Here is a 27,420-nt window from a genome sequence, read left to right as displayed (position 1 = left end):
CAGCTTGAAGGTAGGAGAGAAAGTAATGGTAAAATGGTATCAAGGCGGTCAGAAATGGAAACCGGGCGTCATAGAACGGCGGATTGGGAAGGTACTCTATTTAGTCCGGACAAGGGACGGGAAGTGTGTCAGACACATTAATCAGATTAGGAAAGATCATAGAACAGCGACAGATACACGACTACCGTTGCACCTGCTGGTGGATATAACGCAGGAAAGCCCGGAAGAATGCCGCAACCAAAGACTTAGAAAACGTAAAAGTGGAAACGCACAGCCGACAAGGGTGCTGAGTAGAGAAAGGAGAGCAACAGAAATGTTTCAAGTAGATCCTAAAAGGAAGTCATACATCACAAACTTCAAAGGGGGGAGGTGTAAGGACGGCCCGTTGGTAGACTCTCGGAAGCCCTAAGAAGCCCAGGAAGAGCCGCAGACATTCCATCCAATCACGGCTAGGGGAATGTTCTAGAAATGCCAACGTGGAGCTTCTCCATTGGATGGATTCGTTTGATACCTATGTGCTTATTGGTTGACCTAAATGATAATTTACTTTCAGCCAAAAACTATAAATACACGAGATTTCTGTGCTATATTTTGACACTGTTTGGGGCAATAAACTTCCTGCTTACCAGTCTTTGTCTTCTCTCTTTTGCGACGTTTTGCGGGTCCTATCGTTCAAGTAGTCAAGTAGTTCGCGGCATATTAAGAATCAAGGCTCTAGATATAACAGAAATTAAAAAAAATTAGGACTTTTTCCAAGTGAGTTCTGGGGACCTAATGTCCTCAACAATAATAATTTAACAATATCAGTGTGCATATTTTTGTATTAATCATTTGTTTAAGTCTGACAATTATATTCGTCATACGTATATCTATGCTTGTGTATACTATGTTAAACAGCGAATGAACTTGGTCTCTTGAATAGATAAAGATACATAGCTTAAATAGTCAAGTAATCATATATATGTTATTAGCATGGAAAGAATTAAAATCATGAAATCAGTGAAATGTCGTATTTAAATTTGATTTTTCTATTGTTGAATGAACTGTCGAACTTAAGAAAAACAAGAGTAATATTTTTATACATGAATAAGTTTTCAGGTTATCTGACAATAAAATGTCTAGTTTATCACGACTAGTAAACTATATGCTGTTTTGTTTTAAAAGAAAAAAAGACAAACCTTAAAGATTGTTGTCGTGATGTGTTATAGTCAATTAAATAATTGTTAGAAGTAATGTGAAGTAGACGGTTATTTAGATTTTACATATTTCATAAATCACAAACTTACTTACGCCTGTTACCCCTCATGAAGGAGCATAGGCCTTCCACCAGCATTTCCCATCGAACTCCGTCCTGGCCAATCCTTTCCACTTGTTTGCACTTTCTATTCATCGTCTGTATGTCTGCTTCCAATTCTCGACCCAGAGTGTTCTTTGGCATTCCTCTTTTCCGTTTACTCTCGAAATTCCAAGCTAGCGCTTTCTTCGTGCTGCAGTTAGGTGATTTCTTAAAGCAGTTATCATATCCTGGTTACTTTTTAAAGACAATAAATTATCATATTTTCTATGTTTGTACTATGTAAAAAAGAAATATGATCACCATAGATTTGTGGAGTAATGTGTTACTGAATAGAAAGGAGTAGCTTTATCACTTTTCTTTTCTGTAATTGACTTCGTTACGCAATTAGATTAATGACTGATATTTCTTCTATCAAGGCAATTCGGTTGAGAAAATTTTTTTCGATGATTTCATTTACTCAAGCTGTACAATTGTGTTTATAGTTAGCTAACAAATAATGCAATCTATTAGAACAAAGGATGAAGATTGCGTCATATCAAGTATTAAAAGAGAGTTGCGTAACGTTTGAAAGATGATAAAATGAAACCCAAACTACGAAATATAATTGTCTATTTCACGAGTATGAAGAAGGTGAAGAATGGATTAAAAACGTGATGATAAGAACGAATAAATGGAAAATTATGAATAAACACATTAGAAAGACGTGTTAATAATCAGTTTACCATCTATGAAAAATTAAATATTGCGACCATGGAAGAATGATAGCTTGGACATGTCGCTTCTGAAGGTTAAAAATGATGAACTATTAGCACATCTACACTGCATAAGCTGTTGATTTATTCTCCTCCTAAAATCAAATCGCTTGACTTCATGGATGATTTTGAATGATATACCTGGTAGAGGACAGTGTAACCAGAGTTTGTGGGATGCTCTAATGTTAAACTACTGATCAGTGTGAATTTCCTAAATTTCTAATTGAAAGACATTTCACCTTAAAAATCAAGGAACTGTTACTATAACTCGTTGATAATGACATTGAATAAAGCATTCTGCTGTGTGTTATGAATTAACCGAAATTGGGATTGTTTAAATCCTTGGATTTCGATCAAAAGCGACTTAGCTGTCGTGTCATGTTCACATCGACCTAGTTTCGATCTCCTTGTATTGTCAGGTTGTCATTGTACATTACTAGGTATTCTTGAATGAGAGTGAGATAATTTTCTAGTCTCCTCTACTTCGTTTTCTAGTAATTTTTCAATTATGTTGAGTTTTTGAGAGAAAAGAACTTTTTCATGAAATTATATATTGTTGTATAAGTGATTAATTGATAGTTATTTTAAAGAACGTCGCAAATATTCAGGTTATAACAAAAATGTCATTTATATTTAACTTAAAATTTAAATGGTGCACTTTGTGCATTGTTCTTCAATCACACAAATGTTAACCGTTGTGTACATCATTTATAATTCAATTGGCTTTTCTATGTCAGGGCAACAGCGGCCTGCTTGAATATATGGGCTTCCTGCTTCTGCCATCTAAACATTTCAGCGAGTCTGTTTTTTGAAATTTGTTTTAACACCTCATTATGTCTATTATTCTCATAACCTATACTGGCGCGTTTATGGAAATATTACATCCTTTCGCTGCAAAAATTACAAAAAAACACAATAAGAGACATCGTGATGGTTGACAATATGCATTAAAGAGAATGAACATGATTCCCGAGCTGCTAATTTCTAACTGCCGATCACTAATTAACAAGGTTGACTATCTCCAATTCCTACTAAGTCAAAACATGTATTGTAATTGTGGTGTCATCACAGTTCAAGAATCTTGGTTAACTGACTTACAGGACGATTGCTTAGCATCACTACGTGATTTCAATATCTATCGTCAGGATCGATCAAACAATAAAAAGAGATGTGGCTGCGGTGTAGCTACGTTTGTAAACGTTAACTGGTGTAGATCTACTTTTGCTTGTTTCAAGTTTTCAAATGACTTTATCGACTATCTTACTTTAAGATGCCGTCCAAAACACCTGAATAAATACAAATATGTTCATGTTACCAACATCTACATGACTCCAGACTACACATCATCTGCGCTATCTGTTTTCGCTGATGAATTTACTGAATTCTCTGTTACTGCCTTCAGTGGTTCACTTTCAATTGTATGTGGTGATTTCAATTCATGTGACTGTAGCTTCTTTACATCACTAGACCAACAAAATGTAGTAGATTTTCCTACACGTTTGGATGCTCATTTAGACTTCGTTTTTATTAATAATGTGGTACCTATGTGACTCGTAAACGTGCTCCATTGTCTAGCTCGGATCACTGTATAATTCGTGTTCTACCTAAAGTATATGGGAAACATGGAAAGAGTACACACTTACACCAGACCAAAAAAGTCATATATAGGAATTACTCAAAAGAAAATATTCAAAATCTAAAAAACATGTTTCGTACGACTAACTGGGTATGATTTACAGATGACTCATTGGGAAACACCACTGATGTTATCACCTGTTATCTTAAATTCCGTTTTGATATTTGTTGTCCTACTGATACCTTCTTTTTTAATTTTTGACCGACTTACATCTTCATAACTAAAACGACGACGGGGGATAAAAGAAAGAGTGTACAAGGCAAAAAACACTATTGAAGTTCGTAAGCTAAATAGTCAAATAAACTTAGAGATTAGACGTCTCAACTCTACGTTTACTCAGAAACTCCTATCTTGTAAAAACTCTCCAAGTATGTGAAAACTCTTTAAAGAAATTACAGGGAACAGGAAGACTAGAAGCGATAACCAGCTGAATGCTTGTGACTTAAATAAGTCTTTTGTACATCAGTCATCTGATGTCATGCTCCCTATATTCACCGGTTTGAAGAATAATTGTGTTCCTAGTTTCACTGAAAATGATGTGTCAAAATGTCTCCAGTCACTTAATTCATCCCAATGTTTAGGACGTGATGGTATCCCAAACCTCCTTTTCAAAAAATGTGCTGACGTTCTATGTTATCCATTCACGAATATCTCTAACAGATCCTTCTCAACTAATCTCATACCGAAAATGTGGAGAAAGATAAAGATAATCCCTATGCCTAAGAAAGTATCTGGTGATAAAAATGTGAAGTTTAAACCCATAACAATAACTTCACCTTTCCTCAAAATAATGGAAAAATTATTGATACTCCTGCTTTAACCTGCAATAAAAGAGCACAGTGATCCGTATCAGTTTGCTTATAAATGCGAAAGAAGCACCTTAGATGCCGTTGCTGTTCTGCATCACAATATAGTGTTCAACTTGGAAAAGGGTAGGAAGTATGTTCGATGCGCTTTTCTCGACTATACTTCTGCTTTTGATTCTATCCCAAGACACCTCCTACTTAACAAGTTGATCAGTGTCAATACTGACGGCTGGATAACCAATTGGCTATGTTCCTACCTTTCTGGAAGAGAACAGTACACTGTGTTTGAAGGAAAGTGTTCAACGTCTCTACTGTGTAATGAAGGTGTGCCACAAGGAGCTGTTCTTCCACCTCTCCCGTCCTCTTTTTTCTGAATCATCTGCCATCTTCCACAGAAAACACTTTTATAAAATATGCGGACGACCTCACTGTATGTATGCCGATTTCTACCTCTTTACAACCCATAGAAATGAACGAGTTTTTGTGTCGTATTGGATGGTGGTCTGTTGGTAATGGTCTCCTACTTAATCCATCTAAATATCAAGCTGTTAACTTTAGCCTGAGACATGGACAGCACCTATACACTATTTTGGGATCCCATAATGCTTGTGCCATTGGAGACTCTTTGATAAACACGGTGTCGAAGGTCAATTATCTTGGTGTTACTTTTTCCTCTGATCTCTCTTGGTCTTCTCATTTTTTACTCTTATCAAAAAAAGTTTACCGTTTGACTTACTACATAAAGAGGCTGCATGCTTTTGGGATTACTTGCCATTCACTCTTACAATTTGTGAATTCCTGCATATTACCTATTATTCTTTACTTTCCTCTATTATTCTTTCCTGGGATTTTGAGAAGACTTTGCTGTACTGCGGAGAGTTCTGAAGGCAGTTAGCAAGGTGTGTGGTGAATCTTTTGAGGTCATTATTAATTTGGTTGTGGATAGACATCTTAAGTCTTGCAAACTCTTGGCAGGTGTTATCTTATCAGATACTAACCATCCACTTCATTCATATCTTTCTCGTTGTATATCTTCTGGTGGAACGAGACGTAAATACATTGAAATCCATGCACGCAAGCAAATCTATAAAAATTCTGTAATACCTAGTAAATATACTCTGTGAAGAACAGGTTGTTAGGGTTAACCTAGTCAATAACCTGTATTCTTAAGCATGTCTCAAATTTGATAATTTGTACAGACTCAGATTTTTTCATTTGTTTTTTTCTTTGATAAAGAAAAAACTTGTTGAAATGTCTCGTGCTGAGAATTCCATATTGTACCAGAATATAGTACTGAATAAAGCCATCAATAATTGTAGTAATAATAATAATAATAATAAAATCGTCAACCATTTCATGGTTTACTTAAACCTTATTCATTTGTAGTAGGATAGAATGAATTGCTGAATCATTATAGATAGACAGAAAGAGAAAAGGAATAAGTGAGAGGGAAAAAAGAGAATTAATGGTATGTTAGCATAGAATCTCTTACATTAGCACACCTGTTTATGAATTTCACTAGTTTATTAAACTAATACTGACTGAATATACTCTCACGTTATTACTTTTATTACTATTATCAACGTCATTACAAAACATTCATTACTTTGCTGTGATCCAGTGATCAAATCGATCTATATATTGATTATTTTTATGCTTAATTTCTTTTCTGTTTTATGTATAGCTTGTTGAGACTGTGATCAAATATCACGCGTGGATATTTTCACCAGATTTAGGGCTAGAAAGTGGTTGCTCTGTCCCACCAGATTCAACAGAAGATTTAACACCTGAAATTGATGTTAATAATAAGAATAATTCTACAATATGTGATGGTTCAACAATAGATTCTGAGGATTCGACTCGGCAACCGGGACGATTAGAAGGTAACAAAAAAAACAATTATGAAAAATTATAAATACCTTATTTTTGCAATCGTAGGAATAGATTAGAAGAAAGGTAGAGGCGGCTAAACCAAGATTTGAGATAAATTCATGAAGTCAGTGTAAGTAAGCACAGAATAAACCTACCTGGTTGGGGTGTGCGTGTTCACTGTAACCAATGGTTGGAAGAGACAGATAATATGGTTCAGAATCAGTTGCAGTCGCGCAGACTCATTCAGTCTTTATTTAAAATACTTATAATTATCGATCTCACGAATTCATCCTTTTTCGAATCAATTGTCTATGTGTTACCACCACTGATGATACTTTTACTACCCCTACAACTTGGAATTCATCTTGATAATTTCATCTCGTTGTACTAATATGGCGTGACATCTTTAACCGATGGACAATTGTCCCAGGTGCTTCGTTGCTTTTATGACTGACTAACCGATTGAATTTTATGGTTGCCAAGTATTTTTACCCAGCATTTGACCTAATTACAACTGGATGTTTTTCTGGCCAGACAAAATAGCTTGTCCGTTTTGTTTAAAGAATACGCTATAAAGGTTATAGAAATATATATATATATATATATATATATATATATATATATATATATATATATATATATACAACTCAAGCGAGAAAATAAAGCGATTTATAAAATATTGTTATTACGGAATTACTTTTATTCATTTCATTAGAACACCTTTTTTCCTAATTTCTTTGGGTCAAATAGATAATAAAATGACTCACAATACCAGATTTATACTTTTTTAATACACTTTACTTCACATAAATAATGTTCTGCATTTCCAACATACTTTTTGCAAGGAATTCAATGTATATTTTGTCTTAAATTTATTTATTTGGATATTCAAGCATATAAACGTTGGTAAAAGGAGGTACCAAATATATATCCGCCACATTTTATCATTTGATTTGTGTGACTGCTGGGATACTGCTCGTGCACCCTAACCGAAGGAGGTGGTTTTTTTAGGGGACCATTCTCCGAGCCTTTGACCTAGGGGTCGAATCCACAAGACATTGGAGCAATGTAAGGAGATACGGTACGATGGTAACCGATGGCCAAGAATAGGTGGACTCTCCGCCCTCGACCGTACCAGGGCATTTGGAGGCATTATATCTAAAAGAACATATATGTATACTTATACAGCGATAATGTATCAGCAGTATTGTTATTCATACCAAGGTATATCCTCATTTATTGCACGTAATTTTGAATAAAATATCCTAGACATCTGTGTTCGTCCTAGTTTGGAAATTTTAAAATGGTATACATTTACAATTTAACGAGAAACAAAATCCGGGACCTTCATATTATCAGGATCACATCTTGTTTACAATTTATGTGTAGTGGTTATATATATATATATGATTATGTTATCTCCGTTAAAGTATAATTTCATAAAAATATCCTTACTTTTTGATGGTATTTAACTTTAATTAAATGTAACAATATTTAATTCCATATATCTTTCTCCGTACATTTGATTTTATGTTTCGAGAGTGTTTTCGGTTTATTTAGAATGAATTATTATCAGAATGTTTATATCAATTCTATGAGAAAGAACCTAAGCACATTATTAGTTAATTTTTTTTCTCTCTGACATTTAAAGCGTAGAGTAGAATTTTACGAACATGCAAAATTACATATATATGCTAAATATGAATATCATTCCCCCCTCTAACTTTCTACTACTTCAAGGTGATGTTCAACCGTTGGTCGCTGAATTATTAACTGCTGCTGCAAGCCTACCACCTCCACCATCTGACATGGATTTAGAAACAGCTGAAATACCTGGACCAGAATCTGATCGACCTTCTGATATCATTATGTCCAGACCACGTTTCACTTCAATCCCGACTAGTAATTGGTCATCTTCAGTAACAAGTATTTCTAGAATATCATCTGGTGGCCTACTTAATGAGTTGACTACAACAGCAGATAATTTATCCACACTGCAAATTAAATCAGATTTCAGTGAAGATCAAACAATTGTATCAGATATAGAACATAAAGAAACTGAAGAACATATATCAATTGTTACTAGTTCAATTTTGTAAGTTAAAATTATTGTTCTATGGTTTACCGATTAGTTTAATGTTTTGAATATCCATTAATATTTGAAAGCGTAATCAGCTGTACAGTATGTAGCATTTTTCTATCTGATTTCATGCATTAATATTACAAGCAATTATCCGTCTCTGTTTTCATTCCCTATGATACTCATTATTCAATGGAAATGTGAATTTATTTGGTTAATTTTATTAGCGATTGAAATACTAGGTTTTTAACTGTTGTATCTCAGGTTCAAACCTATCACAAAGCTATCCTCGTCTATTGGTACTGGACAGACCAATTCACTCGTTTTGAAGATTTCATCAGCTCTCCTATGTTGTTCTGTGACAAAATCTCGGAAGAGATTTCGAAAGCTGCGTTGGCTTCTGCCACGATCCTGTCACTTGTAGTGTATTTAAGAGATCCATCTGCTAGTCAAAGGGCTAATATACTTATGAATATTCCTCAATGTATTATTATGGTTGTGCAGCATAGTTGGTAAAAGCAAAAGGCATTCTTAGCCTGCGTGGTTTTGATCATAGGTGTCTTCAAGGTAGTATCGATTTATCCTGGAGTCATTGTGTGAGCAATTATGAGTTTGAACCAAGGTGCTGAACAAAATTGTCTGTTGATCAGAATATGAGTCTTCATAGGCTGAAGACGCATGTCTAACCACCACCCAATTTTGGTTGGAGAAACAATATGTTGGAAGAAAAGTAAGATCACGCCAAGCTAAGACTTTGTATCAGTTCATAGAGTCATTGATTGGTGAACTGGAAATTGTTCGTATATGGAAACTGTCTGTTTGTGGTCCACCTGATTAATGTGGTAGAATTTGGGCGACATGGCTCAAAAGGACGCTGATGCATTCACTCTTAATCTTACTCTCGATCTTCGATTTCAGTATTCCTTTGTAAATACCTTTCTACGCTATCTTTTCTAACCACACTGTCAAGAGTAGCATGTTTTAAACGGGAATAGTTTCGTAAAGATATGAAATTTATTTTAAAACTCACCAACAGCCCCCATTCACCTGTACCCTTTTTCCACCAATCGAAAGAGTTATTTTAGCCGTCTAATGAAATGCCTATTGTCGGACTCCTAAAAGTAGGGAATTTGATTCGGCAATATTAGTTCTTGTCATAATTATTGTCAGCACTGTCTATTTTAGATGGTGAAGCTGATTTGATTTTCAGAGGGATGCTCGTCGGTGTAGGATTTTCAAAGGAAGCAGAACTCCTGAGATAACTAAGCTCATGAAAATGTGACTTTCTGACGTTTTATTATACTAGACAGTCATCCTAATCCAAATGATTTTTATTTAAAATATGTATGCGCAATGCAGTGTCACTGAATTCTCAAGCGGCATATGGGTATGTTTCCCAGTAAGTTCTTTATCCATATGTCTAGACAGCCTGTTGGTAGTGGTTGTGGATCTCATATATTTATTCGGTTGATAGAAGTCTTTTATGCAGTATCGAGATGGTTATTATTATTATTATTATTATTATTATTATTATTATTATTATTTAAACACATATATATTGGTACAAAAGGGCACCAGATACATATGCGCCACACAAAATAATGAAAGTAGGAAGAGAAGGGATGAAAAGATAAGGCGGACTAAAATGTACAACCAGAAGACTCAGTTAAGAAAGTTAGAACCACTCTTTATGTAGAAAGTAAAAGAAGGTTGCAGCAGGTTCGCCACTGGCTTCTATTCTGAGCCATATCTGATAACGTCTCTAACCACTGTGTTGCACCATCTCTCGGACCCCATCCAGGGAGTCGTGAAGGACCAACAGAAGCTAGCTCTTTGCAGCTTTCTTTCATGCCACGACACCATGTCATACACTGACCTCCTCTCCGCTTTTTCCAACCAGTCCCAGGGACGGCAAATAATGCACGACGTGGAAGTCTCTGGGACGACATTCGTAAAACATGTCCAAGCCACCGAAGTCGATGTTTCAAGATGGTGACACCAATTGAATTATCGTCTCTGCGCCCGAACACACGATGCCGAACCTCTGCATTACTAACATGGTGTTACCACTGTATGTCAGCAATCCTTCGGAGACAACGATGATCGAACACAGAGAGTCGTCTGACATCTTCAACTCGGAGAGGCCAGGTTTCACAAGCATAGAGCAAAACTGCTCTCACCGACGCGTTGTAGATCCGACCTTTTACAGCCAGACTAACATCACGAAGGCGCCAAAGATGGCCCAGATTGGCATAAGCCGCTCTGGCTTTCATTGTACGTGCATCAATCTTATCACTCACGCCACCACCAGCACTTATATAGCTACTTAGATACACGAACTTCTCAACTACTTCAATCTGCTCACCATCCAGGGTGAGTACAGGATGAGAATCCTGCCAGTCTTGTAGGAGTACTTTGCACTTGGAGGGTGCAAAGCACATGCCGTACCTGTGGACACTGATTGCCAACTGATTAAGTGCGGATTGCATGCCTTGGGCATTATCGCACAGTAAGACAATATCATCCGCATACTCGAGGTCGAGAAGTCGTTCTCCAGACAGCAGATCCACACCGCCATTACTTACATCCATCAGAGCTGTTTCCAGGATGTCGTTGATGGCAAAGTTGAAGAGGAATGGTGAGATCGGGCAACCCTGCCTAACCCCGCTGCTCGAATGAAACAAGGGGGAAAGGTGGTTGTATGCCCTCACTCTGCCTGAGGTGTTCGTATACAGGGCCTTTAAGATGTTAATGAACTTCTCAGGCACACCCTTCTTTAATAGACAATCCCAGAGAACAGTCCTGTCTAACGAATCGAAGGCAGCCCTGATATCAAGAAACACCACGATTGTTGGCCTGCGATAAGTATGACAGTGTTCTAACATTTGGCGGAGGGTGAAGATGTGATCAATGCATCCTCGACCAGAACGAAGACCGGCCTGCTCCTCGCGAGTCAATCGTTCTCGGGTTTTAAACAACCTACGAAGAATGACAGAAGCCAATAGTTTGGACGCAATCGAAAGTAGACTTATCCCCCGATAGTTGTTACAGGAACAACGTGAACCCTTTTTAAAGATAGGGACGACTATTGACTCACTCCATGATGTTGGAACACTTTCTTGCTCCCAAACCTTTGCAAACAACACCGTCAGTTCCTTAGCCATAAAGTCACCACCATCTTTAAAAGGAGCCGGAGGTAAGTCATCTGGGCCAGGTGATTTGTGTCGCTTCAAGAGTTGGAGTTCCTTGCGGACTTCCGCCTCGTTTGGTGGATCAGTCGTCACCGGCCATGGGGGGCAGGACAAACTGGTTGATGTTGCTGGAGCAGCAGGCCAGTTGAACTGCCCTTCGAAAAATTCCGCCCATCGTCCAAGACGTCGAGAGATGTTAGTGATTGGCATCCCGTCATCCTCGTAGATTGTTTCACTCACACTAGACTTCTCGCTGCCAGTGGCTCGGATGAGTTGGAAGAGCTTCCGGCAGTTACCAGATGCAGCTTCTGCTTCCATCTCATTAGCACGCTCCGACCAGGCTTCTCGGTTCTTACGCAAGCTTTGCCCGATTTCATTACGTAACAGCCTTCGTTTGTGGTCAAACTCACGGTCACCCGGAGTAGACCGACGGGCTTCCATCAGTTGTAAGGAGCCAGAAGAAACCCAGTGCTTATAAGCGGGACGTTTCGCGAAGCCGCAAGCGGCTTTACTCGCCATTTTCATGGCGTCGTGAAGATGCAACCAATGCTCATCTATACTTTTCGGTGGGGTGGTAGCTAGCCTAGAAGCTAGCTCCGCTCGATACTTACTTGCAACAGAAGTTGCAGCCAGTTTACTAACATCGATCCGTTGGTGGTGGTCAATCCTTCGGCCACTGAAAAGTAAGGTGAGATTGGCGCAGACCAGGGCATGATCAGACTCCAGATAGGTACTCCAAAAGGAGAGGCAGTCTTGTACACAACCACGCCAGCGGTAGCTGATCGCGATGTGATCAATCTGAGTCCAGGCTTGAGATGCAGAGGGAGGACACCAGGTGGCACACCGGCGATGACTGTGCCGGAAGTTAGTGCTAGCCAGAAACAGGTTGTGGTCTGTGCACAGTTGCAGCAAACGGTCCCCGTTATCTGTCCTGCGACCAACAAGTCCCCATCGGCCACCTAAACGACTCTCTTCTGTGCCTAGACGCCCGACCTGTGCATTCAAGTCTCCGGCTAGTACTACAATATCTGTCGAACGCGCTTTCTGGAGAAGAACTGTTAACTGATGGTAAAACTCATCCTTGATTGCATCCGTGCTGCAATCTGTCGAGGCATAGGCGGAGATAACGAAAAGACACTGTTTCTCACGCCGATTTCTTCTCACTTTGATGGAACTTTCTAATCTAACAGCACATAACCGACTGTTAATGGGGATCCAATCGATTAGTGCTGCCTCAGCCCTAGCGCTTAGTGCAACACCAACGCCAGCAAGACTGGACGAAGATGCCACAGAGTCCCCGGATAAGCGCACGTGAAACAAGCTTTCGAAGCGACAGATGGAGAACGAATTTGTAGTACTTCACTAGAGTCTTGAATACGGGTCTCGGATAGACAGCAAACATCAACATTAAGACTTTCTAAAGACATAGCCAGCCCCATCTGTTGTCCGATCTGCATTAGTGTGCGAACGTTGAAGGAAGCCAGCTTGAACGGCGTACGTGGTTTCAGAAAGACTGCTTCAGTATTCATAATCGGTGGAAGCATTCACTTTCAACCAGACAGTGACTGGAGATCGTTTAGATAGGACAGAGTTTCCACCATGGGCGAGCTACTGCAAAAGTTGGAAAGGAAGGATACACAATTTGAGAATAAAGGGAGTGAAAAAGCGACGTAGTAAATATTAGTAATAATAATAATAACAATAATGGTAATAATGATAATAATGATTATGTAAATTGTCTTCTATTAGGAACGAAAGCAGTGTAGTTAGTGTAGTGCGTCATTTCATGTCATTTGTGTGTGGGCTGTGATACTGCCCGGGTGCCCAAACCGAAGCGGGTGGTTTTCTTAGGGGGCCACACCCCGAGCCTTTGACCTAAAGGTCTGATCCACAAGGCAATGGAGCATCGTGAGGAGATGCAGTCCCATGGTAGCCGGTGACCAACAATAGGTTCCTTCGCCATTCGTTCCTTCAGGATACTGGAGCCCATGTGCACCATTGGTTTGGAATCAGGGTTTTTCAACTCCACTAGGTGGACCCTCCATGTCCACCAACCCGGTTAAAGCACCGGACATTCGCTTTTCGTTGTGTTAATTTCGTAAACAACAGTAATGCCACGAGAAGGCAGTGAGTAGGACTTCCCTGACAGAGGCTATATATTCGCCTGTCCATGTGAGAGCATTTCGAGAGGGAAAGCGGACTCTCCCCACTCTCGGCCGTACCAGGGCATTTGGGGGGGGCGAGATGGCTAGTGAGTCATGGACAGTCTTAGACAGGTTGTGTGTAGTTGGGACCAGAATAAAATAGAAAATGCCTTTTTGGAAAGAGGTTGTGAATAGCGCTTTAACCTTCCTAGAGCTAGTCATCAAGGTAGTGTATGGGGACGCATCATAAAGTTAATAAGAATCCTAAGATCACTACTGTTTCATAAGGTATTGACGGACGAGTCTTTGGAGACGTTTTTAATAGATGTTAAAGGAATATTGAACAATCGACCATTCGTAAAGCTAGTTAATTACTGTGATAATCTGGTTGTACTTACGCCAAATAAGTTATTGTCAGTTGATAAAGGTGTATCATTCGAAGAAGCACATACGAGTAAAACGTGCTTATATATTAGGAGATGGAAGGAAGCGCAACAACTAGCCAACCTATTCTGGAATATATGGTTACGATAGTACCTATCAACCCTTCAGGCGAGATTCAAGTTGTTGGATATGAGAAGAAATCTATAGCCGAGAGATTTAGTGTTAGTAAACAATATTGGCTCACTGGGAAATCTGTGACCGAAAGCTATAGTTGGACACGCCAATTATGGTCCACATGGACGAGTCAAAACAGTTCGACTGAAGATAGCAACCGAAGAGATCGGCCGGGATGTACGAAACCTGTGCCTTTTAGAAGAGGCCGATTATTTGAACGCGACAGCAAAGCCTGGACGTGGTGTCCTTTTTGGTGGAATGTTAGTTATGTCCATAACTAACCAATCGAATCGTTGCTTGAACGCCCAATATATCAATCTGGTCTGATGTGTCTGTAGGCTATCCCTGTTGCATGTGACTTGCCAATTGAAGGATATTATTACCCTATTATATTAGTGTGACTCATAATTTTTATTCATTTCGATAAAACATGCAATGCTGGACAGTATGTTCGTGCGTTCCACTTAATGACTATAAATCCTTTAATTATTGTGCTAATCGGATTGTTTTTATATTTAGAAATAAACAAAGTTTAAAGCTAAGTTGTCCTTGTTCTAACTATAGCTTTCACATAGATTCCTGGTATCGCCAGTATCGCGTTTATAGTTCTAGTAGGATATCTGTAGGACAAGTTAAGTCCTACATTGAGCTTAGAGGAGCAAGTGAGATGCATCACAAAGTAAAGGATTGTATGGAATGCTACTTTTCAACAGTATGTCAAAAAAATGTAGCTCGTCGATTTTCCTGTCGTAGGTACTGAATTAGTTTTCTCGAAGGACTATGGGTTTTGTCTAGCGATTATTCAAACCCTGATGAGTTACTACAACGAATACCGAAAACGGAAGTCCAACGATAGCCAACTAGACATGATATAACTAAGCATATCAGTCAAATGTTAATAAGTCATCAAGAATTTTGACCTATAGTCAACTACCTGTTACGCGTTTTATCTAGTTCTATCGTTGCACATATTGATCCTGGTCCACTTCTATTTAATACAGCTGACCATCCGTATAACAGTCCTAGCAAAGTATTGTTGTTTTCTGTAGACCGAAAAATGGAAGAAATCAACAGTAGAAATGATCCTTTCAGAAATGTAGATCTGGATGTGACAATATCTAGTGTTAACAGTGAAGACAGAACTGAAGCGAATTCGGTCGTGCAAGTTAATAATGAAACCCCTGAGCCTAGTGAAAAATCTAACAATGACAATCTTGATATTTGTACTGGATGTTATTTGTTCCAACCTCCAAATGTCGAATACGGTTCTAGTGTATGGGTCCATTCTCTGAGCCTTTGACCTAAGGGTTGAATCCATAAGACAATGGAGCAACATGAGGAGATACGGTAAAATGGTAACCGATGACTAAGAATAGGTCCATGCTCTATTTGTTCTTTCATAATCCTGGAACCCATGTACTCCATTGGTTTGGAAACAGGGTTTTCTAATTTCTCTAGGTGGATCCTCCGTACGCACCGATTCGGTTAAAGCTCCGGATATTGGCTTTTCATCCTTTTAATTTCGTAAAAAACACCCTCACCTTGAGAAGGCAGTGATTAGAACTTCCCTAGTAGTGGCTGTATACGCTTGGTCATGTGAGAGCATTTCGGGGAGGAGAGTGGACTCTTCACCCTTGACCGTACCAGGGCATTTGCGGTTATCTCGTTTGAACGTCTAGTCACTCAGTTGACATTTGATTCATATTCAAATTTATTCTTAGCGGGATATAAAAGTAACTATGCATAACTGAAGAAACTTAGTCCAGTTTTTACATGCGTTATGTTGATAAAAATTACTACTCTAATTTCAGTATCGTATTTTCCACTCCTTATTTAAGTCTACTGATAATTATCAGGATATTACTCAGAGTTTAGCAATACTGATTGATAAGTCTGTAAATTACTACAGGTTAGAGTTTTCAAGATTTAAATATTTTAATCATCTAACAATATATCCTTCTATTTTACGTGATAATATTTGTAAAAATTATCATTAAAATAATCGCTTGTCCAAACATTTCCAAATGTTATTTTTGAGTAAAGTAAGTCTATGATACGTGATTAATCAAATGAACTCTTTGTGTTAGTAAACAATATCTATATCTCCAATTCATTTTAAGTGACATTACAACATACTGTCCTGCTATTCATTATCACTACATGGGTCTGTATAATTAATTTCATCATATGTACCAATACTTTGATAATAAGCAAAACGATTATTATTATGTCCACATCCAATTTATTCGCTAAATTCCTAATTATAATAATATACTAGTAAACATATTTTACAATTCGAATTTTGCTGGCATTCCACATCAAATGACTTGAATTCTCGCTATATACAGAAGTTACTGTTGAATATGTTTAAACATATGTTCAGCACTAACTTGTTTTCAGCATTATATATTGTTGATAATTAACATTTTCATTATTGAACAGTTAAATCAATAACAGAAATTAAATACCATTAATTGCCCTAATTCATTATTAATTAAATGTGGTTACTTCGAGAATTTATTTTTTCAAAGAGATGAACCGACTGAAACAACTGTTTATAAACGTACGATTAGAACCATCCAAAGAAAATGAGGTATTATCCATGGAGCTTATCCAATTAAAAAGCAGTAAAAACGGGTGGGTATTAGTTCAGCAGTGACTACATAATTGGTCTGGATCACATAATACGAAAGTCAGGTAGAACCAATCAAATGAGTCATTTTTAGAAAAAGTAAAAGGGGTAGAAACTAACGAATTCTACTCTTCACCACCTCATCCTGTACTAAACTTGTCAACCCATTGTCAATGCTCAGGCTTTTTGGTTATCACTGCTAATGCAATACCTTATGTCGACTGTTCTACTGCTCATCTTGTTTATTCCGCCTCTTCGTGCTAATGTGGTATCCCAATTTAAGCTAATACACTTTTATTCTAGCCTGTAGGTTGAGAATGAATGGCTGATCGGTAGATGAATCATATTAATATTAATAATGAACCATTATATTTTCCATACGAATATTCGTATAAATTATTTTCCAATCGAATTAAATTATCAAAGAAAATACATATATATTTCTTTGATGATTTTGATTTTGATTATTTCCCTGAAGAAGTCCAGACAAGTTAGCTGGACGAAACGTTGGAATTATTTATATTTCAATCGCTGAGACTATTTCAAATATAATTTTTTCACATATAATGCATTATATTTTCCGCCTAAAACATCATTATCAATGTTTGTTTGTTTTTTCTGCATGGATCTTATATGAATAACTGAACACAATTTTAAGTTGATAGTGTTTATTCTTGCTTAGTCCTTATGATTTATCGATTCATATTAAAATGAATAGAATAGGTGAAATGAGTGAATATAAATGTGTTCATTTCACTTCTATAAAGTTTCATTTCTTTTCAATGCTCATGATAGGTCTTAACTCTCACAAAACCTCTAAATTTTTCTATTCTTACTGTTTGGCTCTAAGAAAAAATTAATAATTCCTTTTGATTAAACAGAGTTTTGTTACAAACACATCTAATTATACTGTTTTATTTACGTAAAAATATATTGATATCAATTGTAGTTTTAAGTAATATTCGATGCTAAATGTGACCTACATCCATCGTATGTTATAATTTTTAGTATTCTGTTTTTTCTTCTTTTTATGAACCATTATTACAGACGATCCCTTCAGACTCCTTCAGGGTTCGGTACTAAATTGGACAGTAAGTTTTATACTTCACTTGTTCATTTATTGTTCCTTATCAAAATTTTATTGATTTATATGAAACTTTGTTGAAATAGCCAAAACAATAATGTAATCCTAAATTATGACATAATTCTCATCCATTAGGCCTATTTGTCATATCAGCAGAATATGAATAGCATTTATGTCTAATCTGATGTCTTGGTTGACTTCAATATTACTGATCAGGTTTCTTTTGGGATATGATATTGCTTTTCACTGAAGTTTTTTTTCCAATGTTTTATGCTCCTGGTTAATGAGCTTGTTGATAAATTATTGGGAAAAATGAACTGTCTCTATCGCAGTAACTTCAAATATTTTTTTCATATTTTGAGTGAACTATATATATATATATATATATATATATAATTAGAATTGCTGACATCTTTCATTGTTTTCACCGGATAAATGTAAAATTTAGATCTACGTCATTTAAGTCAAGGATGTTTAGAGGAATATACATCAGAAGCCCGTAAACTTGGTGTTCGAGTTGCAGAAAGTAAACGTGTTCTCGAGGATACTGTAGCACAACGTTTGCATGCAGAACAACGTTTATTTGAAGCCAGAATTGAATGTTCAGATTCATTTGTAGCGACATCACTAAAACCTCAAAATGATCTATCTACAGAACTAATTGTTCAGTCTCAGAATCCCAATAATATATCAACTTCAATATATCCTACTCCTTCTATTACTGCTGGTACATTAAGAGATGTGAATGTTAGTGAATCCAAAGATGAAAGTAAGTTAACTTTTTATTATTATATTTTGGATAAATCAGCTATTTTAGTTCTTAGTTGTTTTCCTACTTCATAATTACAAACTACGTAATATACTCATCTATTTATCGGAAAATTTCATATATATTCACTTCAATATTTGTATGCATGCACATATAGTTCTCACTGTGACCTTCATACTAATTTTTGTTTTATCAGTTAAGAGGGTTATAGTGATTGTTCATTTTCTAGTTTTAATTCATGAACTAAGCTTAGTTAGGAAGCTTCTGAAAACCAAAAATAGTTGTTTCATTTTAGTACGAAACTCTTCAACAATGCGCATCCCCAACTCCACCTGGTATTAAACCCAGGGCTTCGGTTTTCACAAAGAGAGCCTAAAATTCAAAACAATTTGTTGGCTTCAAAATTCCTTTTTTTCCTTATACGCATTGTTGAGTAGTTCTGTACTAGAGTGAAACATCTGTGCGGTCTTCTCTACTTTCAATGACTTTTTCGTTTTTTATTTACTTGAAAATTGACAACCTTGTAATACTTCGTAAAAAAGTTTTCATTATTTACTTGATTAGTTTCCATGTAAATATACATATGTATGTAATCTTATTCATTATAAGTGTATACCGTAAACTTGTTGTTTATAACATCGCTGTAATTCCAATACATTTATTCATAACAAATGTTCACTACTTCCTTACTTACTGCTTCATTATTGTAGGTTCGAGCAACACTGTTCATCTTGAATAAAATAGATCTATTGGTGATATTTAGGGGTAAGCTGACAATCAATGCACATCTTTCTATTGTCTGTTGTGAAAAAAAAGAACGAAATGTTGTTTGCATGCATTTTCACAAATGAAGCTGTCATCTTCCGTAGTGTTTGTTTAGTATTTTTTTTTAAAAAGGTGCATTTTTAAGAGGCCTCTAGTGAAAATTTAAAAATTTATGTTTAATTCAATTGTTCCACACTTAAATATTATTGTTTCTTTATATTTTTCAATTTTCTCTATTTGAACATTTAATGCATGGTTTCTACACAGTGATTTTTCATAGTCTTGATTATAATCTTGCGTGATTTTAAAATGTCAATTCTTTCGCCAGGTTAATATTATGCGTTTAATCACATCCATTCATTACATTAAAATGAAGTTGGTTTGCATAGTTATGAATTAGACAATTTGAGTCTTGTTGATATGAGATCGAGATAGATGTCTCATAGTCTTGTCAATCGGTTTATCACTTCATTATGTGTTACCTTAACACCCTAACCTTAACAATACTTACTTTTGATGATCTCATTATATATAAATCTATTCAAAATCTAAGTAATTACTTATATTTTCTAACTTTAACATGATGATATCTCATAATCAGTAATAGAAATAGACCAATTTATTCTTTAATGGGCAGATAAACACAGCTTAATTCAGAGGTGGTGTAATTTGACAAGATAAAAATGAGTTTTTCTTATTCACTTTATAATTTCTTCAGTGACTGGTCATGTGGTTTGATAACATTTTTAGGATAAGTGAAACGCTGAACTTGTTCGACTACTTCGATTCCCTATCCTATAATCAGATCAAACAAGTTTTGAGGCAACATTGTACATTGGAGTTAATCAGCTGTGTTCAACAGTAAACATTTATAGACTGGAATGAGTTTTATGTTTTACTTTTGATATCTATTTACAATCAAAGTAGTCTACTGGAAATTTTCATTTATACGGGGTATTTGAGACATTAAAGTCCCACTTATCCTCTTATTCGTTGTTCATTGCAGTATTCGTAAACGATCCTACTATAGTACTGTCTAATGAAAGTATTCCTGTAGTATAATCTAATCAGGACACATTCGTCTCAAAGTAATCAGTACTTGTGGACATACTAAGTGAATCATGCGTTTCTCATGATCACTTGCTTTGCAATCAGAATGGCGGTTAGTCAGTCAAACGCAACATTGATCTTGTTGCGTCTGTTCATCGGTTCAAGTTCTCATGCGACTTCAGCACAACAAAGTGAAATTGTCAAAATAACCCCAGAATAGTATTGTTAGTAACAGAATTAGGTAGTAGATTATATTAGACATCAAAGATACGATTCAAGAAAATATAAATTTGTGGAAAGACGAAGAATGGGTATACCTGCGCCATTACAGACAATTTTGAGCTATTTTACATTCAAAGTCTCTAACCATTGGTTACGATGATCATACAAACCACAACCAGATAGTCTACACCTATTGATATTGTTCACTTGTCAGTGAACCCATGGACTGATGCCACATCTTACCTTGACTGTCCCTAGCTTTCTTCCAACCTACTCTCACATCACACAACATCTGTCGAAGTAGGTGGTGGTCAGACATACGTAACACATGTTCTAACCAACTCAGTTGATGAAAATCTACTACCTTATCAATCAATTTGCCATTCTCACGTAGTACTCTATTCGTCCTAACCGCGGCATTGCTTACACAGTGGTCCCAAATTACACGGGCTGTTTCTCAGTAAACTGGACTTTTGTGTAAATAAAGTTTGTTTTTCAAATTCAGCTTAAGAGTAAATTTTCATTATGTAATACATAATTGCAGTTCGTTTCTTCTTTTTTTTTATCAAAGTGATTTGCATACTGGTTCCAATTCAACTGTGATGTCGATTCCCTTTTAGTTAACTTTTTTATATTTCAAATACGATTACTATTTGTTGGCGAGTATTTTTCTGTTTAAGTTAGTTAGAATCATTCAATTCAATGCAATTTATCACTCTCGTTTTTGTATATGTAAAATGGAGATTCTAGACACTTATTAAATTGAAGTAAATGTTTGATCTCCACGCGTAAATTTTGTTGCAAACCATTATTCACAAAATGGATTTACATTTCATGTGTAACAATAATTTTTCGTCGACAAATTAAGGCAATTAAAAGAAATAATGATAAAATATATACATAGTGTGTCCAGTGAACATGTGAACTAAGACCCTAACATTACTGATAAAAATTCGGACAAACACTTAAGAATGACAAAAATAGCGTTTCTGGCAATGCCGTGAGTACTGTAAAACTGATCCACGTCCAAATGATTTTTGATCTCTGTATTTGTTTAAAACATCAAGTGTATGTGATCTTTTATGCTTTTCGATAGCCCATTCACTGTTTTTGGTGAATCACTAATGAATAAACTTTAAGAAAATTGTATGCACACAGTAGTTTAAAAAAAAACATTTAGGTTTGTAAAAATTATGAAATGAAAGACATCTGAATAGCCTCTCTTTGAAGGACTCTTATGGATCTTTTGAACAAAAAAATAAAGATTCAACAAGCGTATTTCTATAAATGAACACTATAAAATTAAATTATGAAAAATTTTGTAAAATTTAGTTTCATAATCTTAGTTCTGGTTTTCATTGGACAAACAACCTACGTGTCTTCCCTCTTCGGAAAGATCGGTTGTCTTCGAAGTCGCTGTTTATAAATGATTAAAAAAACAAATATAGAAGTACGCTTATCCCAGAACGATATCACTATTGTTTTTTTATAACTGCAAAAATTGAATTCTTTTAGTTATTACTCATTTGCCCGTAATTGTCGTATAAATTATCTCGTTCCCTCATCGTATCGGTTGGTTTACCAATCCCGTTGAAACGTTAACTTCAAAAGATTATCTCAACCAATTATTGGAGTAATATATAAGTTTAATAATTCGAACATGTCATGATATTATACTTGTTTCGTAAAATACTGATATCACCTAGCTGACATTCAACTTTGAAATAGGACTGTTTATCTTGGAAATTATAACTCAGCTAAGTGTAGAATATTTAACCAAGACATTATGACTTTTAAGTACAACAGATACTTGATCAAAGATAAAAATTAGCGTCTCATAATAGCCTATGTAACTCTGTTTATTCTGAGTATATTATTGTTCGGCTGTGTACTTTTCTCGGTTCACTTTAAATATGTATCTACTGGTTATATGATTTTACCTGGGTGTTCAACACTTACCTGACGTTCAGTGTTAGAGTAGGAGTGGGTTGGAAAAAAACACTACAGAATAATCCAAGCCGTATAATCAACTCATGGGATTTCTAACTATTTGACTAAGCCATTTCTGTAGGTGCAAAGTACCTGGTTATGGTCTGTGCGACTAGTGGTTGAAGGTGTTAACTGGCGTAGCTCAAATTCGGCCACAATATTGCTTTTTTCCCTTCCATCGTTCATGTGTACCTTTATTTCCTTCTTTATGGAACTATGTTTTCAATGATTAGTCTTCCTATTAATGATGGTATCATTTTTATTTTGACTGCATCAGTGTTTATCTTGTTACTTTCATCTCGTTGTGCTGACGTAATACGATAACATGGGCTAAAACACGCTAATGCCAGTTTTCACGTTGATTATAATTGACTCATAATTAAGAACGACGTTTTACTTGACTTTCCGGATTTCAGTTAAACATTCCTGTTTTTTTGTCTTTACAAAACTTTGATTTTTCGTAGAGTTATCTGTATGTTGATCAGTTAGTGTTTATTAAATTATAAACACCAATATAATGTGCTAAATGGTGTTTTTTCCTGTATGCTTAAATTTTCACCAATTTTTAATAATGTTAATTCCGATTTTTTTGGTAATCACTAGGTTTTTTTTCTTTTTTTTATGTATACATACATTTTAGGCTCTAGACGCAATGAAACTTATTTCATTCAATTAAAATCGTTTCCTTACGACTATTATTATGATTATAATAGTCGACTTTCGACATTAATTAATTTTATATTCAGAATGTACAAAAAGAAACACACTGATTTTCAATTATCCCTTTACTATAAGTTTATGAAAGTAAACTTGTTTATACTTTCAAATTTCGCTGGAGATTTTTTTCAAATTGTATCCCACTTATCATTCATGACAGTTATTTGTGTGAAGCAGATTTCTCCGTTTTCTTTCTTCTGCTCCTTCAGTTAAATATCTTTTCATGCACATATACAGTTTAATTGATATTTGCGTAAGTTTAAAGAAATGTTTCCAACGATTATAAAAGTTCTTCAAGATTTATCTTATATTATATATAACAATAAGTTGCTGACAATAAAAACAAGAATTCGTGGTATATATAGGTATATTGTTGAAATATAGTTGTTCTGTCCATTCTATCTTTCTTAGAATTGAATCTCAAGATAGGCTGTGTACGTAATTTTTTTTTGAATTGTTGTGGTAATGGCAGGTGATAGACTTCTAGTGTTTAAATCACCCATTTACAATTGATGCGATTTATCTTTTAGTGTTTATGTCATATATTAGTTTAATTTGTCAGTATTATACTCTGACACATCTGTTATCAGTATCATTATTACGTCTTTTTGTTTCTTTTGAAGAGAGAGTTGATTCATCTATAAAAATCAATACACACTTGATAGGTTTATCTCCATCCTAGTTAGGAGGAGACTGTGTACATTATTCTAGCTGTACAACAGTACCAACAAATGTTTTCTGTTCTCATTCGAATTGACTGAATTCAGTGTTGGTGGAGTTTATTTATTTCACCAACTGATATTATTGTCACTTTTAACGTTTTGATTAATCGAGAAACTACAAAAGGAATATAGAAACAACAAAATACACCTAAAAAATTTGCAGGTATACAATGTATTTCTTATTCTAATGAAGCTATTGTATTTAAAGGATAGAATTTTCATTTGTAAAATAGTTCAACCTAAATTGAAATTTCTTACATTTATGTTATTATAAAATAGGTCGAAGGCTGTGGATTTGTCCCCTAAGAAAACCACTTTCTTCGGTTTGGGCACCCGGGCATTATCATAGCCCACACAAAAATCATGTGACTTGTGTGGCGCATATTTATTCGGTGCCCCTTTGTACCAATATTTATGTGTTCTAGTAAAATAAAATAAATAAATATCATAAAATAAATTACCAAACTGTCATTAAAAATAATCATTAACTACTTATCACTGGAATTTCCTATGTTTGGTAATCATTTCTCTTAATTTCTTTTCTTTATTTCAAGAATTATCAATCATCTTGTCAACTTCATCGCAAATCTCCATAAAATATACAACCGTACAGAAAAAAATAGATGCAAAACCCATTGATGGGTCCAATTTCCTACTCCTTCGTTGCATTATATCCTTTTTAACACTATATTACTGTCCTACGTGCCAAGCTGTGTAATTAATTGATTACATTGTGTAAAGGAAAAAACCATTTCTCTGTTTTTGTTAATCTATTTTGTTTCTTCTCAAAAAGTTATTTATTTACCGATTTATATATATGTAATGCCTTTGTTAGAAATTTTTTTCAAATAATGGCTTCAATTCTCTGTATTTTCAATAATATTCATACTTATTATACTTTCTCTTTAGTATTTGGCTTTTCGAACCCTTTTCCATTGATCATAACCATCATTCTTACCAGTCTATTTGTTTATGTGAATTTCCTTTCAACCTCTTACATTAACTGTACAAACTAATCGAGTTTCATCCGTTCAATTAATCCTAATTTTATTGTCACCATTTTTGGCTCAAAATATTTGTTGTTATTTTTCTCTATGTTGTATGTGTTTATGGAGCAGTATGGTAAAATTACTATGCCAAATACATTAACTAATAATCCTTTGTTTTTCTTGCTACATCATTGTTTATCTCTAATGATTTATGATTTCCCCTTTTCTTATCCACACGGGTTAATAAGTTAATGTCTTTCAAAGAAATCGTTATTTTGTTGTTGTTTTTTGTCGCTCCAATCTCATGATACTTGTACAATTTAATTTGTTTACCTTGTAGTTAATCATTAAAAAGATTTTTTTTCTATGATAATTGTTGCTCATATAATTGTCGTGATTACTGACTTCTTTTAACACTTTTTTTCTCACTCTCTTGCATACATCATCTACCCTAATGATACTGATGTTCCAACTTGTTCTTGCTTTTATTCCCTACTATTATATATTCACTTATCTATCCTTTTATTTAATGCATTAATTAATAATTAATATTTGTATATAAGACAATTTTGTCATGTGAAAATCGATTTTACTTTTTTCGTTTCTCCTACACTTTATGTGACTTTTAGTTGTGGTGTTGTTTACTGACATATTTATGTTGGACTAGTCTAATGCTTATTGACCCTTCGCATAAAAGTTGCATTAGATAAAACAAAATAATTTTACGATAATACTCTTTCCCCTTGTTGTTATCATTAGTATTGTTGTTTTTTCTGTCTCGGTACAGTACTGATCATTTTTATTGTCTAAGCAACAACTTTTTCCGGTTCTATTAGTAACAGTTGTTTGATGAACAGTTTATTTTGCATGTTTACATTAATTGAATTGTGTTTTGTTTCTTGTTTATCGCCTCCCCTCTTCTCTCACTGATTATTAGTTCCAGAATATGCTGAATTTTTCTTATTTTTCTATTATCCTCCCTCCACCTCAACCATGTGTAATCAGAAAACTTATTGAATAAAATGTGTCAGTAAACCATAAAAACCGTAGATTTTTTTTTAGGAAAACGGTATTGTTTTGAGATAAAAGAATTTCCATTTAACTTTATTATTAAGAGTACCATAGTTATTTGCTTTGTTTTTCTCGTTATTATTACAAAAAACAAAACCCTGTAATCCTTCTTTTGTTTCCTTTACCTATTCCCCGCCAATCTTCATATTTGTAATTTTTATTATGCTTCTTGCCATGTGGTTTGCTTTAATTGATATAACTTTTTAAATTTTAGTTTTATTTGCAAAATTAAACCAACGCTGATTAATTTTTTTTCTGTCTGCTGTTTACACATATTTATTTTTAATCGAGAATAATCATAATCCAATAATAACTGCTTTATGTAAAAATAAATATTCAGAAAGAATAGAATAAATCAATGATGTGATTATACTTTTGTTGAAATTGTTGCAAACATTGTTTATTTATTAAACCAGTAATTATTATTATGTTTGTTTGATCATTCAATTTGCTCCTTATAATTTTGTTCTTGGAAAAAAATAATGTTGGAGGTGTATTTTGAAAGAAAGAAATCTATTTCGTATGATATATTGACTGGTTGATGTTATTTATTTTTTATAATTGTTATATCGTGTGGATGTGAGCGTACCCTGTTATATATGAGTGGTAAGACCGCCAATCAGAGAGCAGCGAATTTTATTGACCGCCTAATGATACACAAAAGCCGTATGAGCAATCTTGAGTACTTATCAGTCCTGCTTTCTGCCTAGCCCAACCAGTTAAGTCCAGAACACTAATAATAGCCTCTGCAATATGAATCATTATTCTGAAACATACTGAGTTTTTGTACCAATCAAACAGACCATATCGTACCATAAAATAGAAAATAACATTTGTGCAAGATTCGGCCAAATGTGGCTGTGAATAGGGGGGAACAGTAATTAATAGACTGGGGATAACTCAAGAATGGTAAATTGTATAATAATAGTCTATGGGTCAAAATAAAGCTTATAATAAGAGGAACACGAATACGAATAGTTTAGTTACTTTACAATTATATAATAAGAAATATACATATCATATTGGTCCATAAATAGTCCTCAAAAGTTATCATTCACAATTCTATTCGGGATA

The 27,420-nt window shown here is 35.1% G+C and overlaps 1 protein-coding gene across 1 annotated transcript in view; it reads left to right on the top strand.

Annotated features, from left to right (window-relative positions):
- Nucleotides 1-19,560, top strand: part of Smp_180150 (DNA-directed RNA polymerase, putative) — a gene marked incomplete at both ends in the record, with an annotated part of 70,337 nt that extends 50,777 nt beyond the window's left edge. Inside the window, 5 exons of the mRNA XM_018791936.1 lie at nucleotides 6,176-6,374; nucleotides 8,104-8,458; nucleotides 18,016-18,059; nucleotides 18,501-18,821; nucleotides 19,532-19,560. Of these exons, the coding sequence (XP_018644846.1) occupies nucleotides 6,176-6,374; nucleotides 8,104-8,458; nucleotides 18,016-18,059; nucleotides 18,501-18,821; nucleotides 19,532-19,560 (948 nt within the window). The remainder of the gene's footprint in view (nucleotides 1-6,175; nucleotides 6,375-8,103; nucleotides 8,459-18,015; nucleotides 18,060-18,500; nucleotides 18,822-19,531) is intronic.
- Between the last annotated feature and the right edge of the window lie 7,860 nt (nucleotides 19,561-27,420).

This window comes from Schistosoma mansoni (genome assembly GCF_000237925.1).
Source record: "Schistosoma mansoni, WGS project CABG00000000 data, chromosome 1 unplaced supercontig 0010, strain Puerto Rico, whole genome shotgun sequence".
Lineage (NCBI taxonomy): Eukaryota > Metazoa > Platyhelminthes > Trematoda > Strigeidida > Schistosomatidae > Schistosoma > Schistosoma mansoni.
The sequence above is the reverse complement of the archived record's forward strand: the minus strand, read 5'-3'. Positions and strand labels throughout refer to the sequence as shown.